The following is a 12,803-nucleotide window of genomic DNA, read 5'->3' on the forward strand; positions in this document are numbered from 1 at the left end:
GCCACTGCCTACACACGTGGCCGCATCCGGCCCTTGCAGTTCTTCTTTAGACCTGAGGGGTTCCCCGTTCAGGCCAAGAGAGGGTGGGAAGAAAGGACGGATCTCTCTCTGCCCCACTCTTTGCCCACTGATCACACTGTTTTCGAAGTGCAGGGCAGATTCTCATTAGCAGACAAACGACCAACTACCAAAACTGAATCGAGTCAGCGCTCTCGGTCTGTGGGCAGGGTGCAAGGCTAGTTTCGTGTTTGCCTAGGGAGGGACCGGGGAAACCCTGAGCTATGTAAGCTGATTCACCTAGGGAGGACGTGATACGGTCTCCGGGCTGTTCCGACTGGTGAGCTCTGCGCTCGTCAACACTCAACTCCCCAGAGCACACATACAACGCTTGCCACTGCAGCAGATTAATCTGACTTCAACACTCAAGTAGAGAGGACCTTCTTGGGAGAAGATGGGAGGGAAGTGGACTGCTACCTGAAAGAATCGGGGAGAGGGAGAAAGATAGTCGTTCAGCTGATATGAGTTCAAGGGTTCTGCCCAGAGGTAGGGGACTGGTTAGTACAATTGTTTAAGGTCTTGATCAGAAGTGTGCTTAATTTCAGGTGTCTCCCTGGCGCCTCTTCACGAGCTCCATAGCTCCATAAAAGCTCAGTTAAGGAAGCAGGAAGGATGGTGATGAGCTAAGGGACAGCGTCCCTATTTCTGAGTGGGAGAGGAATGTGAGAAAAGGGGTGTTTGTCTTCAGCTCCTACTCTGTCCCTTGAAAGGGTGCCCAAACATATCCACATGGGATGACCACTAGAAGGGCCCCTCATGAGGCCGCCCCCCAACCCCTGTCTGGCTCAGGCCGGTGTGGCTGGCGGACAAAGCTGCCCTGAGAGCAAAAGGGAGCGCAAGTGGGAAAACCGCTCAACCGGGACACTCCGTGCTCTCACCTAGAAACCGATCAGGCCTGGGTTGACCAAGGAGCCCCAGAGGGGTTAATGTGTAACCTTGGAGTCAGCAGGGGAAGCAGAGCAAACACCCAAATCTCTTGGCGCCTCAAGGCTTCTGATATTTCTTCCCACTCTCAGCACCTCCGCCCCCTCTGCTCCACCCCCAGCTCTCCACCGTCCTTCTGTTTGCGGAGTCGAGCTAATTCTCCACCCAAAACAATCACCTCTTTTCTTTGGCGGTGGGAGGGGATCCCGCGCCATGGTGAGGACAGGCTGACACCTTGTGGTCGCGAGCTGCATCTGCTCCAGTCCACTGGCCTGCAGAGTCACCCTAGCGGTCTGGGCAAATCGGCCGTCTTCCCCGCCCCAGCCTCTAGGGAGCGGGGAGAACCGAGCTGGGACTGTGAGGGAGGACTGTGAGTGCCGCGCGGCCCCAGGAGCCCGAAAGCCGGCTGGGAGGAGGGGTGCTGACGGGTTAGTCGACAGTTTCTAGGCTCCGACTCGGTGCGGGACGAGGTAGAGGCAGGTAAACATGTTTGTCTTGGGCCCCAAGAAACTAGTGATCCAGTGGAACAAGGTCCGGGCGGAGACACCGCCCGAGGCGGGGTACCGGCTGGTCCCTGGGACCAGGGATTGAGGACGTAGGTTGTGACGGGTCTCGCTCCGCTCCGCTCTGCCCACCAAAGAGTAGAAGGCGGAGAGAGAGTTCTGTCAGTACCCGCCCAGGCTGGGGAGCCGGAACGCCTGGGGAAAGGGTGGCTGCAGGTTAACGAGGCCAAGCAAGCAAAGTGGGACTCCGTCGGCCGTCGGAAGGCGCCAGCGAGGGATGGCTCGGCGGCGGTGCCCCCAGGACAGCTCCTTTTGACCGAAGTCCGGGAAGGCTGACGGGCCTAGAGGGCCCGGGGGAAATGGGGCTAGTGCCCTCTGCGCTGCAGAGGCGCCGGAGGGGCGGGGACAGGCGGGAAGGGCGGGGCGGGGCGGGGGCGCTGGTGGCTGGGGGCGGGGGCAGAGGCCGGCGGGGAGGGGACGGGAGGAGCGAAGGGGCCTACAGGACTCTGCCGAAACTCTGTGTGTGAAGTCGGCGGCTGGCAGGACAGGGATCCAGGCTGGACTGGTCCACGAGGGAGCCCCGTCCCCGAACAGCCGGAGGAGGCCACCTAGAGGGCGGACAGAGGCATGCCCCCAGTGCTGGTCCCCGCCCTGCCGCTTCTCCTGGGCGCCACGCTGACCTTCCGGGCGGTCCGGCACGCGCTCTGTCGCCTGCCCCTGCCCGCGCACGTGCGAGCCGACCCCCTGCGCACCTGGCGCTGGCACAACCTGCTCGTCTCCTTCGCGCATTCCATTGTGTCAGGGATCTGGGCGCTGCTGTGGTGAGTGAAGGACTGGGGGAGTGAAGGTGTCTGGGGATTCCTCACTCACCGGCAGGCTATGGCCCAGACAGTCTCACCTGATTCTCGGCTTGGAATGCTGTCCAACCAGGAGCGGCGGCAGCCCCAGGCGCGGGGCAGGGGGGGGTTCTCACCTGGGAAACGGGACACACCTGGGTTTCAGCCAAGCCCCTCCTCGCTCCCCCGTCAGCCAACAGAGGACTGGCTAGGGTAGTAGGGGGATTTGTGGGACCTTTGGGTTACTGAAATGATACGAGTTTGCCTTCTCTTTATTTCAGTATATGGCAGACCCCTGAGATGCTGGTGGAGATTGAGAAAGCATGGTCGCTTTCTGGCTACCTGCTTGTTTGCTTCTCCGCAGGTAGATCTTGCTGGGAGGCATTAAATGGGTGGGGAGACAGGGATAAACTTCTAATTCCGTACCCTTTACAACCTCTCCTCCATCCCTCTGCTAGGGTATTTCATCCACGACACGGTGGATATCGTGATCAGCCATCAGTCAAGAGCTTCTTGGGAATACCTCGTCCACCACGTCATGGTGAGTGAGAAGCTGGGGATGTGGTATAGGCCTGGTGCCTATACCTGAAAGCACCTGAACCTGGAAGGTAAAGACCATCTTTTCTAAACCCCATCCCCACTGTGTCCCACATCTCGTGCTACAGTGCTGAGGGCTAGCAGAATGAGCCCTTGGTTCACTACTTAAGGCCAGCAATCATGCATGGCCTTCCAGCCAGAGTGTGGGCAGAGATCAAGATTTACTACTGTTGAATCCACTGTAAGCTTTGTTTCAGAGTGAAGCTATTAAAGGATTTCTTATCCCTCCTTGTGATACCCTGGATATTCCCAGCAACTTCCAAGAAAACCCTGGCATCCGGGCCCTAACCCATCCTCTCCCTTGCCTTGTAGGCTATGGGTGCCTTCTTTTCAGGCATCTTTTGGAGCAGATTTGTTGGTGGGGGTGTCCTAACACTGCTGGTGGAGGTCAGCAACATCTTCCTCACGATACGCATGATGATGAAGATCAATAATGCCCAGCATCTCCTCCTCTATCGAGTCAACAAATACATCAACTTAGTCATGTACTTCCTCTTCCGCCTGGCCCCTCAGGCCTACCTCACCCATCTCTTCCTGGGTTATGCTGGCCAAAGGACCCTGGGAACCTTTCTGCTGGCCATCCTGCTCATGTTGGATGTCATGATCCTTGTCTACTTTTCCCGCCTCCTCCGCTCCGACTTCTGCCCCCAACGTGTCCCCAACCACCAACATAAAGACAAGTTCTTGACTGAGTGAAAAAGCAGTTAGGGATTTGTGGCAAGGACAGCAAACACCGCCAAGAACAGCCTCACAGGAATGGAGAAGAGACATAGCCCCTCGCCTGAGATGCTCTCTTGGGGCCAGCCTCTCCACCAAGCCTGCTCCTACTATTTAAAACACTAATGAAAGAATGCCTCTGAAGTCCTTGTCCTTTCTTGGGCAAGGGGTGAGGGAAGCAGACAGACCGGTTGGACGCAATAGATGGGTGTGGGGTAAGGTGCTACTGCAAAGCCAGCCAAGCCACACAGCCCCGAAATAGATGTTAATGGAACCTCTGGATATTGGTTTCATACCAAGCCTCTTCCAGATAAAGAAGGCGGTCTTGTAAAGCTTCTTGCTTGGTCTCTTACCTCCAGGATGGAGGTCAAGTTGTAGTTGTCCTAGGACAACCAACTCTAATCTGGGTCATAAATCTCTGCTGCCAAGTATGGTGAAGTGATATGGTTGAGTGTTCCAACAGGGTAAGTAGACCAAGAGTTTGCCCAACCAAGCCTGGTTACTTAAGTGTGTATGTACCACAGTATGGCCCCTCACCCAAAAATCAACATAAAGACAAGAAGCATATACATAGTGAAAACTTTTATATTTGGAATTAGCCAGCTGGACTCAGTTTAGATGATCCCAATCTGAAAAACAAAAGGGAACTTTGTTACGGGAATTGAAATGTGAAGGTTAAGAGGGAATGTCACAGTATTTTTAAAAGACAGGGGTACAGTCAGTCAGTTAAGACTAATCACCGAAGTCAGGCTTTGGTCACTAACAGACACATCATTTGCACCCAGGAAGGTAGAGTGTCAAGGAGTTTGTAGCAAAGAAAGCTTACTTTGTTGGCAACATCCAAAGCATCATAGTCAGGAGCCAGTCGAACATATGCCTTCTTCTCTCCATCAGGCCTAGGGTGGTGAAGGAAGCCTTAATCCTTGCTGCCCCTCACTGCCCCCATACCCTCTCTTCCACCCAGACTTCTGGTGCATCAGTGGTTCCTTTGTTCATGTCATTTTTTTTTTCTCACAAATAGTGATTTTTTTTTTAATCCATCATTTGCACAGAGGGAGTCAGGGAAGCCACTAAGCCACAAACCACAGGTATTCTGACATTAACTGTACCTTACTCTAGGACCTGCTTTTGCCTAGAGATAGGGATCAGGAAAATGAGAACTAACCCCAAAGTCCTAGAAACAGGACAGCTGATGTTCTGGGAAGCCTACTTCGGACCCCAAAAGCAGCATCAAGGAATTTCATGCCATTTAGGCGACAGATGCCCTGGCCTCCTCCCCATCCCACAGGGCCCCACTCACCTACCTGATCAGAGTATTGACCTTAGCCACGTCAATGTCATAGAGCTTCTTCACAGCCTGTTTAATTTGGTGCTTGTTAGCCTTGACATCCACAATGAATACCAGTGTGTTGTTGTCTTCTATTTTCTTCATGGCTGACTCGGTGGTGAGGGGGAATTTGATGATGGCATAGTGGTCAAGTCTGGGAGAAAGGTAAAATGGGGTCACCTGGCATGGATCTACTAAAAGGATGGGTCCTTTTTAGCAGCCCAAGGCCCAGAGAGCCCAGGTGCATCAGACAATGATAGCAATCATTTCTTTCAGACTTTGGTCGCTGAACAGTGTCATCACATGCACCCTGAAACTTGGGGACCTGGATGGAGCCTTGGCTTAGTGACATTTCAAGGGCTTTCATCCTTTTAAGAGATTAAACAATCATCTTTGAGTTCTAACCCTCTTCATTCTTTACCTGACCTCAACATTCCTGAGGAGCAAATTTCTAAAAGAAACTTGAGACTGGAGAGGTTAGAAAACCAAACCCAAGAGCAAAGTTACAACTATGGAATCTTGAAATCCACGCTAGGGTTCTAAAGCATGTTGGTGCTTCACTATGAGGCTGAATTGACTGTTTTCCCCCGTTTCGGTTACTGAAATCTGGCTGACAAGCCATCAATTCTTGAGAGCAAGTTTTTATTTATAGCTTAGGTTAAAGTTACAATAGCCTCTCAGGACACAGCTTTCCCTATGAAATTTAGAGAAACAAAGCTCTGTTTGCCTGGGTACACTGTCCTCTTTTGAAGATAGAAATCAGGTTTCAACCTTTCATCACACTAAATTCTAGGTCCAAATGGGGGTAAAAGTCCTCTTCTCTGTGGACACAATCTACTCTCCTGCCTTTTTCACAGGAAGCAATGGTTAAATTACCTTTGGTGGTAACCACTACCATGGCTCTACTCTCAACTGTGCTCCTTAAGGTCAGTCATCACCAGTAGTGTGACACCAGAACACTCATGTACCCTAACCTTTTGCCCACTCCCCCTAACCATTCCTTAAATGAAAAGAAGCTGCTATGTACTGCTGCAGGCCTTCACTGTCCAATACAGATCCTAAACCTGGAACTCTTAAAAGATTTCAGTCCCACTTTATACTCACAAGAAAGTAAACCACATATGCAACAATCTAACAATTGACTAACCTTGACAATGACTCTGGGTTGTTTTAAATATATGGCATTAATCTCATACTCCCGTTAGACAAGCACACTAGGTACCAACATGATTTTGAGAAGCCATACTCTAGGTTTGGTAAATTTCCCAATTACCAAGGAGGATACCCAAACATCTTTTCATGAACAAGGGGCAGTACTGACTTGTTTCTCCTAGGGGCGCTCTTCCGAGGATATTTGGGCTGCCTCCTGAGCCGCAGTGTTTTGGGCCGCCTGAAGGTGGGTGACGTCCGGATCTTCTTTTTCTTGTGGCTGTGGACACCTTTCAACACTGCTTTCTTGGCCTTCAAAGCCTTTGCTTTGGCTTCAGCTTTAGGAGGGGCAGGGGCTGAGAAAAGGAAAGAAAACGAGGATGAGGGATTTAGAAATCACTTCCGGCCCCAAGACCAGTAGTGGGCCTCCCAGGCCACACGTGCATCAGTGGTTCCTTTGAAGGCATCACAAGTCTCAGGAGATTAAAATTTTTCCATCACATGCACGATTCTAGAATGAACTTGGGATAAGATGAGGAAGAGACTAGCAATGAACGAACGCTTGGCATTTGCTACAATGCGAACCAGTAGTTTTATATATACCATCGCACAGCTACCCATTTAACGTGGGGTCAAACAGTTGAGAGTACTGATTCCTTACAGGTCTAGAAAACATGGAGCTTCCCAGAGCCGACGACCCTGCTGTCCCTGGCAGGCGGTACAGGCCAGGGTTGCCTCCCCAACCCCCTTCACTAGAGCCCCAACCATGCGGCTGGGCGTAAAGGCTCCTTAGCGTTGCCGAAACTCGAGAAGCTGCTCCGGAGCAGACACCGCAAGGGTTGGGCCAGCCATCGTTCTCCCAGTTCATTCACTATGCGGGGACCCTCGGCCAGTCAGTTGTTGATCCCCAGCCCCAGCACACACCTTCCTTTTTCGCCTTCGGCGCCATCTTCATGAAAAGGGTTTTCGAGACTTGTTACCACGGGCTTATAGAGCCAACTCTCACCGAAGACTCGCGATACTTTTTACTTAAAGCTGATTGGAAAAGCTGCAGCGCTGCGCCCGCCGGGAATGGTAGTTAGATTTTTATTTTCTCGCGAGAGAAACTAAGCTAGCGCCACCCCTCCGCCTGTCAGACCCTAAAGCTTCATGGGCGTTGTAGTTTTTTGGAGACACGCGTTTATTTTCAGTGGTATAACCTGCGGCTGCGCGGATCTGAGCGCTTCGCATCTTAAGCAACTTTAGGGAGGAGGATTGTGTGCTTGTGTGCCTGAAACGATTAAGTCGCTTCAGTCGTGTCCGACTCATGGCGACCCCATGGACTGTAGCCCGTCAGGCTCCTCTGTTCACGGGATTCTCCAGGCAAGAATACTGGAGTGGGTTGCCATGCCCCCCCTCCAGGAGATCTTCCCGACTCAGGGATCGAACCCGAGTCTCTTAGGTTTGCCTGCATTCGCAGGCGGGTTCTTTACCACTAGCGCCACCGAGGATGAAGGATTGCAGTTCCACTGCAAACTAGAATTAATACTGTAGTTAGATTGACTCAGTAGAGTGAAGCAAAATTCTAGAATCTTAGAGCAGAATTTGTCCAGTCCAACTCTGTCAGACAACATCTGTGGAAACGGAGGTCGAGAGAGGGGAGAGGACTTATTTATAACAGAGTGATGAGTCAGGCAGAAGGGAGGAGCAAAGTGTCTGTCAGAGGAGGTGGTCACATTTCCCCTCTTTACCTGTGACAGCCTTCACGAGTCTTCCTGGGAATCTTTTCGAAGAGACTCTACGAATATTCCAAACACTCAACGCTCAGATTTCTCCAGGATACGCTCGTTCTTCTTGGGAATGATTTCATTCACAGTCCCCTCCCCGTAAATAGTTTTCCTTTCCTTGCTTATCTTTGCATCCCCAAATTCAGTTCCTGACACATGGCAAGGTTTAGTAAACGCTCAGGTTTTAGCTTCTTTGAGGGACTGCTTACCCGCTCCATCACATCGCCTTTATGCCCACCTCCACCTCTCTCGGAATCAGAGATTCTCTTTGAAGGTGAGATTTACCGTGTGCTATCCCCTCTTCTAGCCTGCAGACTGCAAAAAGGAAACGTCCTGGGGGAGTGGGGGTAGATTCCATCGGGATCAGAGCGAAGAAGGCCCGTGTCAAAGGAGAGTCCCCATGTCCCAGAACGGTGACTTCCCCAAAGGAGGAAATTCTCGGTCCCCTAGCCCTCCTTTATCCTCCTCCATCAAGAGAGACAGCTTGATCTTCGGCCCCCTAGGCCTCCAATCTACACGGCAGCCTTGGAGGAATAGGCACCAGATTCGGACACCTCTCTCCTCGGTGGGTACCTCATTCCTACCCTGGCATCGCCACCTCCCAGGGCAGAAGGGCGAGCGGGAGCAGACCCTATGAGTCATGTCCTGGGCCTGCAGTTGATGAGGGAAGCGCCGCCTCTCCTAGGGCCCCTTCTCTCCCCCTTTCCCCTCCCGCTGGTTCCTGGCGCAGCCAGATGCTGCGCAGCGATCGCCGATTCCCCTTCACCAGTTCGGCGGGGTAAGGGTCCCCTCGGAGGCTCCTCCCCGCACAGGAGATGCTGGGGAGAGAGACTTGGGGGATCCCGCTCTCGGCAGGTTGCAACCTGGGTGAGGGCGGGCCCGGAGCCCTGGCGAGTCAGTCTGGCCCGGGAGCCTGACCTGGGGCAGCACTCGGGGAAGAGAAGAGGGGGAGGCCGGGGCGGGCAGCGAGGCCGGGAGTTGCCGGGAGAGGGGCGGGGGGCGGCCCTTTTCCAGGAATTTCCGGGGATCAAGTTACAGCGCTGGCGGAGGGAGAGCCGAGTGGGACGCGAGGCCCTGAGGCGGACTGGGCCCCTCGCCCTCTCCTGCAGCAGTCCCCCGGCCGCACGGTGGGGTCCCTGCACACACTGACCCCGTGTGGCGGGGCCGCTCAGCGCCCCCCGGCTGCTCTGTTATGGTAGGGCCGCCTCAACCCCGAGTTGTCGTCGGGTCTCCACGGCCTCGAGTAATCGTAGGAACTATCCGACCCCGAGTTATTGTAGGGTCTGCGCGGACTCGGGTCCCCCCAGACGGGACTCCCCGCCCTCACTTGGAGGCCGAGGGGTCTCCCAGGCCTCGAGTCGTCCTAGGGACGCCCCGGGCCCGGGTGATTGTGGGTTCGCCCCGACCCCCGGTGATTGTCTCATCCCCGTGGCCCGCGGTGGTCGTAGCGTCCCGGAGGCCACGGGCTCCCGTAGGCTCCCCGTGGCCCCGAGTTATAGTCGGGACCCCTCGGTCGCGGGTGATTGTCGGGTCTCCACGGGCCCGGGTCGCTGGGGCGCATCAGGCCTCCGCGCCTTCTCAGGGCGCCCCGCAAGGACGCAGGCAAGATGAACATTCTGGCGCCGGTGCGGAGGGACCGCGTCCTGACGGAGCTCCCCCAGGTAGGCGCCAGGGCCACGTCGGGCTTCGGGCGGCGGTGGGTGTGGGCCGGGAGGAGGCGGCACCGGGCCGGGCTTGGGCCCAACCCTGCCGCCCAGCTGGGCCAGCTGCTTCTGGGTGGTCCTCTCCCCACCCCCATCCTCCCGCCCCGCCCGGGGCTGCTCGGTGGTGGGCTGAGGGCCAGGAATGGGTTAGTCCCATTCTCTTCCACCCCACCCAGTGCCTGAGGAAGGAGGCCGCTTTGCACGCGCACAAAGACTTCCAGCCCCGCGTCACCTGCGCCTGCCGGGAGCACAGGACAGGCACCGTGGGGTGAGTTAGACATACCCGGAAGGAAGAAATGGAGTCCCAGGAAACCTGCAGTCAAAGCAAGGGTGCGGAGGCAAGAGCTGCAGGCTCCATTTCGGTCCCTACCAGCCACACTGTTGTTCCCCCTTAGTGTGCCCCTGTGCTCCCCTTCCTTCCAGCTGGGTTATGGGAAGTCCTAAGAGATGGGGTGGGGTAGGAAGGTGGCAGTTTTAATTCCTGACACAGGGAAGGGGTCCAACTTAAGGCTGTGGTCACCAGCTTAGCTTCCCACACTCCATCTATTTGAGCTTCAGGACAGTGAGCTGTCCTAGAGGGATAAGTCCCATTGTGGGTTAAAAAAAAAAGATAATACTATTAACAGTTGCCACTATTAACTGAGCATGTACTGTGTGCCAGGCAGTGTGTTGGATATAATTATTATCTTTTATTAAATGGAAAATACCACTTTCAAGTTGTGTCCTGGGGAGGGAGGGAGAGGTGTTGGAATGTATGTGTGTGTGTGTTGAGGGGGAGGCAGTTGTTGGGTTGTTGTTTAGTCGCTCGGTGGTGTCCAACTCTTTGCGACTCCATGGTTCCTCTGTCCCTGTGATTTCCCAGGCAAGAATACTGGAGTGGGCTGCCATATCCTTCTCCAGAGGATCTTCTCGACCCAGGGATTGAACCTGGGTCTCCTGCTTGGCAGGCAGATTCTTTGCCACTGAGCCACTTGACTAGTCCAGAATATAGGACATTTATTTCATTTTAACCTTCACAACGACCCAATAAAATGTGTGTTAAATCCCCACTTAACAGATGTTGAAACTGAGGCTCAGAGAAGCTAAGAAACTTGTCCTAAGTCACACAGCTAGTAAGTGAAAGCTGGGATGCAAAATCAGTCTCTGACACTGAAGCAGAAACACTCCTCCCTAGCACATCTGTCCAGGCCTGGTGTCTATGGTAACCTCAGCCCAGGTGCAGCTCCCTTTGTGGACCTGCCCAGGAGCACTGGGACTCCTCTGAGTGAAGGAGCTAGAGCTCACTCTTCCCACCCACTCTTGTGTCCAGCAGATTTAAGATCTCCAAGGTCATTGTGGTGGGCGACCTGTCAGTGGGGAAGACTTGTCTCATTAATAGGTAAGAGGGTGCTGGAGCTGAGAGGGGTGGGCCCAAGCCTAGCCAGGTGGACTGGGCTCAGGATCAGAGCATCTGGTGCCTCCTCAGGTTCTGCAAAGACACCTTTGATAAGAACTACAAGGCCACCATTGGAGTGGACTTTGAGATGGAACGATTTGAGGTGTTGGGTGTCCCGTTCAGTCTGCAGCTGTGAGTTCTTTCCCCACTCCTTCCCACCCTTGCTTCACCCAGTACCTGTTCCCCACCTCAGCCCCCAGCACCACCCTGCCCCGCACCTACCTGTGTTCCCCCCACCTTCCTCCCAGCTGGGACACCGCTGGACAGGAGAGGTTCAAGTGCATTGCATCAACCTACTACCGAGGAGCTCAAGGTAAGAGCCAGAGTTGTGAGGCAGGGGGTACACCTGGCCTCTAGCCTAGGGCTGGAGGGATTGTGGAAATGAGCCAGCAGCGTCTTCCCCAACAATCTGCAGCTGTTTTCTGCCATTCTTCCAGCCATCATCATTGTCTTCAACCTGAATGACGTGGCCTCCCTGGAGCATACCAAGTAAGTGAGCAGGCCGAACTATAATGGGGGGTCTGAGAAGAGAAGGTTCAAAAAGAGGCAGGTCAGGAGTATGGAAGGGAAGGAGAAGAGTGCATCCAGGGAGGGAGGGTCATTGGGCATATAAGTGGGGGGATCCTGTCTGGCTCCTTCATCTCTTGCTGTCCACTGTCTGTGGCAGGCAGTGGCTAGCTGATGCGCTCAAGGAGAACGACCCTTCCAGCGTGCTTCTCTTCCTCGTGGGTTCCAAGAAAGACCTGAGTGTGAGTATGCCAGTGTAGTGGGTGGGGGGGGGACTTGCCAGTGTAGGGGGTGGGGAGGGACTTCCCATCTCGACGAGGGAAACCCCATGCCCAGTGCCTGACTCTGACTTCCCCTCAGACTCCCGCTCAGTATATACTGATGGAGAAAGATGCACTCAAGGTGGCCCAAGAGATGAAGGCCGAGTATTGGGCAGTCTCATCTCTCACTGGTGAGTCAGAGGCACCTGGCCTTCTGCTCTGGCCTTCCTGCCTGCCTTGCCTGTCACTCCTACACCTCCAGCTGTGCCTGTTGGCCTGGAACCACCCCTGAGCTCCTATCTGCTCCCTGTGTTAGGTGAAAATGTCCGGGAGTTCTTCTTTCGTGTGGCGGCACTGACCTTTGAGGTCAACGTGCTGGCTGAGCTGGAGAAATCGGGATCTCGGCGCATAGGGGATGTTGTCCGTGAGTGCCCGCCTGGACGAGGGTGGCAGAGAGCACAGGGACCCTCCATCCTTGCCTCACTTATTTCTCACCCTCTTCAGGCATCAACAGTGATGACAGCAACCTCTACCTAACTGCCAGCAAGAAGAAGCCCACGTGTTGCCCATGATGGGTAGGGGACTGTCCAGAGACTGCTCGCCTTGGGGCACTGTGCCACCTTGACTCGCCCAGAACTCAACCCCAGGACATTTGCACTGACTGTTTTTCCAGACCAAAGAGCTGCCTCTCGGTGGCAGTATCCCTGGACGGGACCATTCTAGTCACTTCCTGCCCCCAGGCACTGTGTCAAAACCTGGATGCCCCTCTCTCTCCAAGGTGCCCAGTGGGGGGAGGTAAGAGGGCCCTGCTGCTCTTACTCAGCCGTTGGGCCCTCTCGGTTTCAGGATGCTTAATGGTCCCAGTCTCACACTATGCCTTATGCATTAAAATTTCTGTTATTAGCAGGTTAGGGTCTGGAGTCCTTTGTGGGGGATCAGGGATGTGGAATGGGCAGGGCTATATGGTGATCTTAGGACTGGAGCCTTCTGCTGTGATTCTGGCCATTCTTGGCCTCTGGGCA

At 54.3% G+C, this 12,803-nt stretch overlaps 3 protein-coding genes and 4 non-coding genes across 24 annotated transcripts; 2 read left to right on the forward strand and 5 right to left on the reverse strand.

The window, feature by feature from the left end:
* Positions 1-1,317: 1,317 nt before the first annotated feature.
* On the forward strand, positions 1,318-3,768 carry TLCD1 (TLC domain containing 1). 2 transcript variants are annotated; one of them, XM_081580395.1, is made up of 5 exons: positions 1,318-1,461; positions 2,014-2,305; positions 2,602-2,684; positions 2,779-2,861; positions 3,230-3,768. In XM_081580395.1, the coding sequence occupies exons 2-5, from the start codon at positions 2,112-2,114 to the stop codon at positions 3,611-3,613; spliced, it is 744 nt and encodes a 247-aa protein (XP_081436521.1). In that variant the 5' UTR covers positions 1,318-1,461; positions 2,014-2,111; the 3' UTR covers positions 3,614-3,768. The 2 variants fall into 2 exon arrangements, with proteins under 2 accessions (XP_081436521.1, XP_081436520.1); XM_081580394.1 differs by lacking the exon at positions 1,318-1,461 and having other exon boundaries at positions 1,958-2,305.
* On the forward strand, positions 3,272-12,687 carry RAB34 (RAB34, member RAS oncogene family). 17 transcript variants are annotated; one of them, XM_081580387.1, is made up of 14 exons: positions 3,272-4,098; positions 5,819-5,887; positions 6,296-6,357; positions 8,184-8,441; positions 9,459-9,537; positions 9,756-9,847; positions 10,892-10,957; positions 11,045-11,146; positions 11,263-11,327; positions 11,452-11,503; positions 11,682-11,763; positions 11,882-11,972; positions 12,098-12,205; positions 12,286-12,687. In XM_081580387.1, the coding sequence occupies exons 5-14, from the start codon at positions 9,484-9,486 to the stop codon at positions 12,351-12,353; spliced, it is 780 nt and encodes a 259-aa protein (XP_081436513.1). In that variant the 5' UTR covers positions 3,272-4,098; positions 5,819-5,887; positions 6,296-6,357; positions 8,184-8,441; positions 9,459-9,483; the 3' UTR covers positions 12,354-12,687. The 17 variants fall into 17 exon arrangements, with proteins under 17 accessions (XP_081436513.1, XP_081436506.1, XP_081436507.1 ...); XM_081580380.1 differs by lacking the exon at positions 5,819-5,887 and having other exon boundaries at positions 3,802-4,098; positions 9,325-9,537; XM_081580381.1 differs by lacking the exons at positions 3,272-4,098; positions 5,819-5,887 and adding an exon at positions 6,165-6,217 and having other exon boundaries at positions 9,325-9,537.
* RPL23A (ribosomal protein L23a) lies at positions 4,202-7,074 on the reverse strand. The gene is made up of 5 exons (XM_081580398.1): positions 7,035-7,074; positions 6,283-6,466; positions 4,939-5,115; positions 4,461-4,530; positions 4,202-4,263 (listed from the first exon to the last, which is right to left on the reverse strand). Exons 1-5 carry the CDS (start codon positions 7,063-7,065, stop codon positions 4,249-4,251), a joined length of 477 nt encoding a protein of 158 aa, XP_081436524.1. The 5' UTR covers positions 7,066-7,074; the 3' UTR covers positions 4,202-4,248.
* Positions 4,346-4,416, reverse strand: LOC145543978 (small nucleolar RNA Z17). The gene has a single exon (XR_014081207.1). It is a non-coding gene; the product is annotated as a small nucleolar RNA Z17 (small nucleolar RNA).
* LOC145543953 (small nucleolar RNA SNORD42) lies at positions 4,606-4,684 on the reverse strand. The gene has a single exon (XR_014081189.1). It is a non-coding gene; the product is annotated as a small nucleolar RNA SNORD42 (small nucleolar RNA).
* Positions 5,202-5,271, reverse strand: LOC145543977 (small nucleolar RNA Z17). The gene has a single exon (XR_014081206.1). It is a non-coding gene; the product is annotated as a small nucleolar RNA Z17 (small nucleolar RNA).
* LOC145543952 (small nucleolar RNA SNORD42) lies at positions 6,551-6,617 on the reverse strand. The gene has a single exon (XR_014081188.1). It is a non-coding gene; the product is annotated as a small nucleolar RNA SNORD42 (small nucleolar RNA).
* Positions 12,688-12,803: the final 116 nt, after the last annotated feature.

The sequence above is a fragment of the Giraffa tippelskirchi genome, chromosome 3, assembly GCF_054371585.1.
Source record: "Giraffa tippelskirchi isolate mGirTip1 chromosome 3, T2T-mGirTip1v1.2.pri, whole genome shotgun sequence".
NCBI classification, from domain to species: domain Eukaryota; kingdom Metazoa; phylum Chordata; class Mammalia; order Artiodactyla; family Giraffidae; genus Giraffa; species Giraffa tippelskirchi.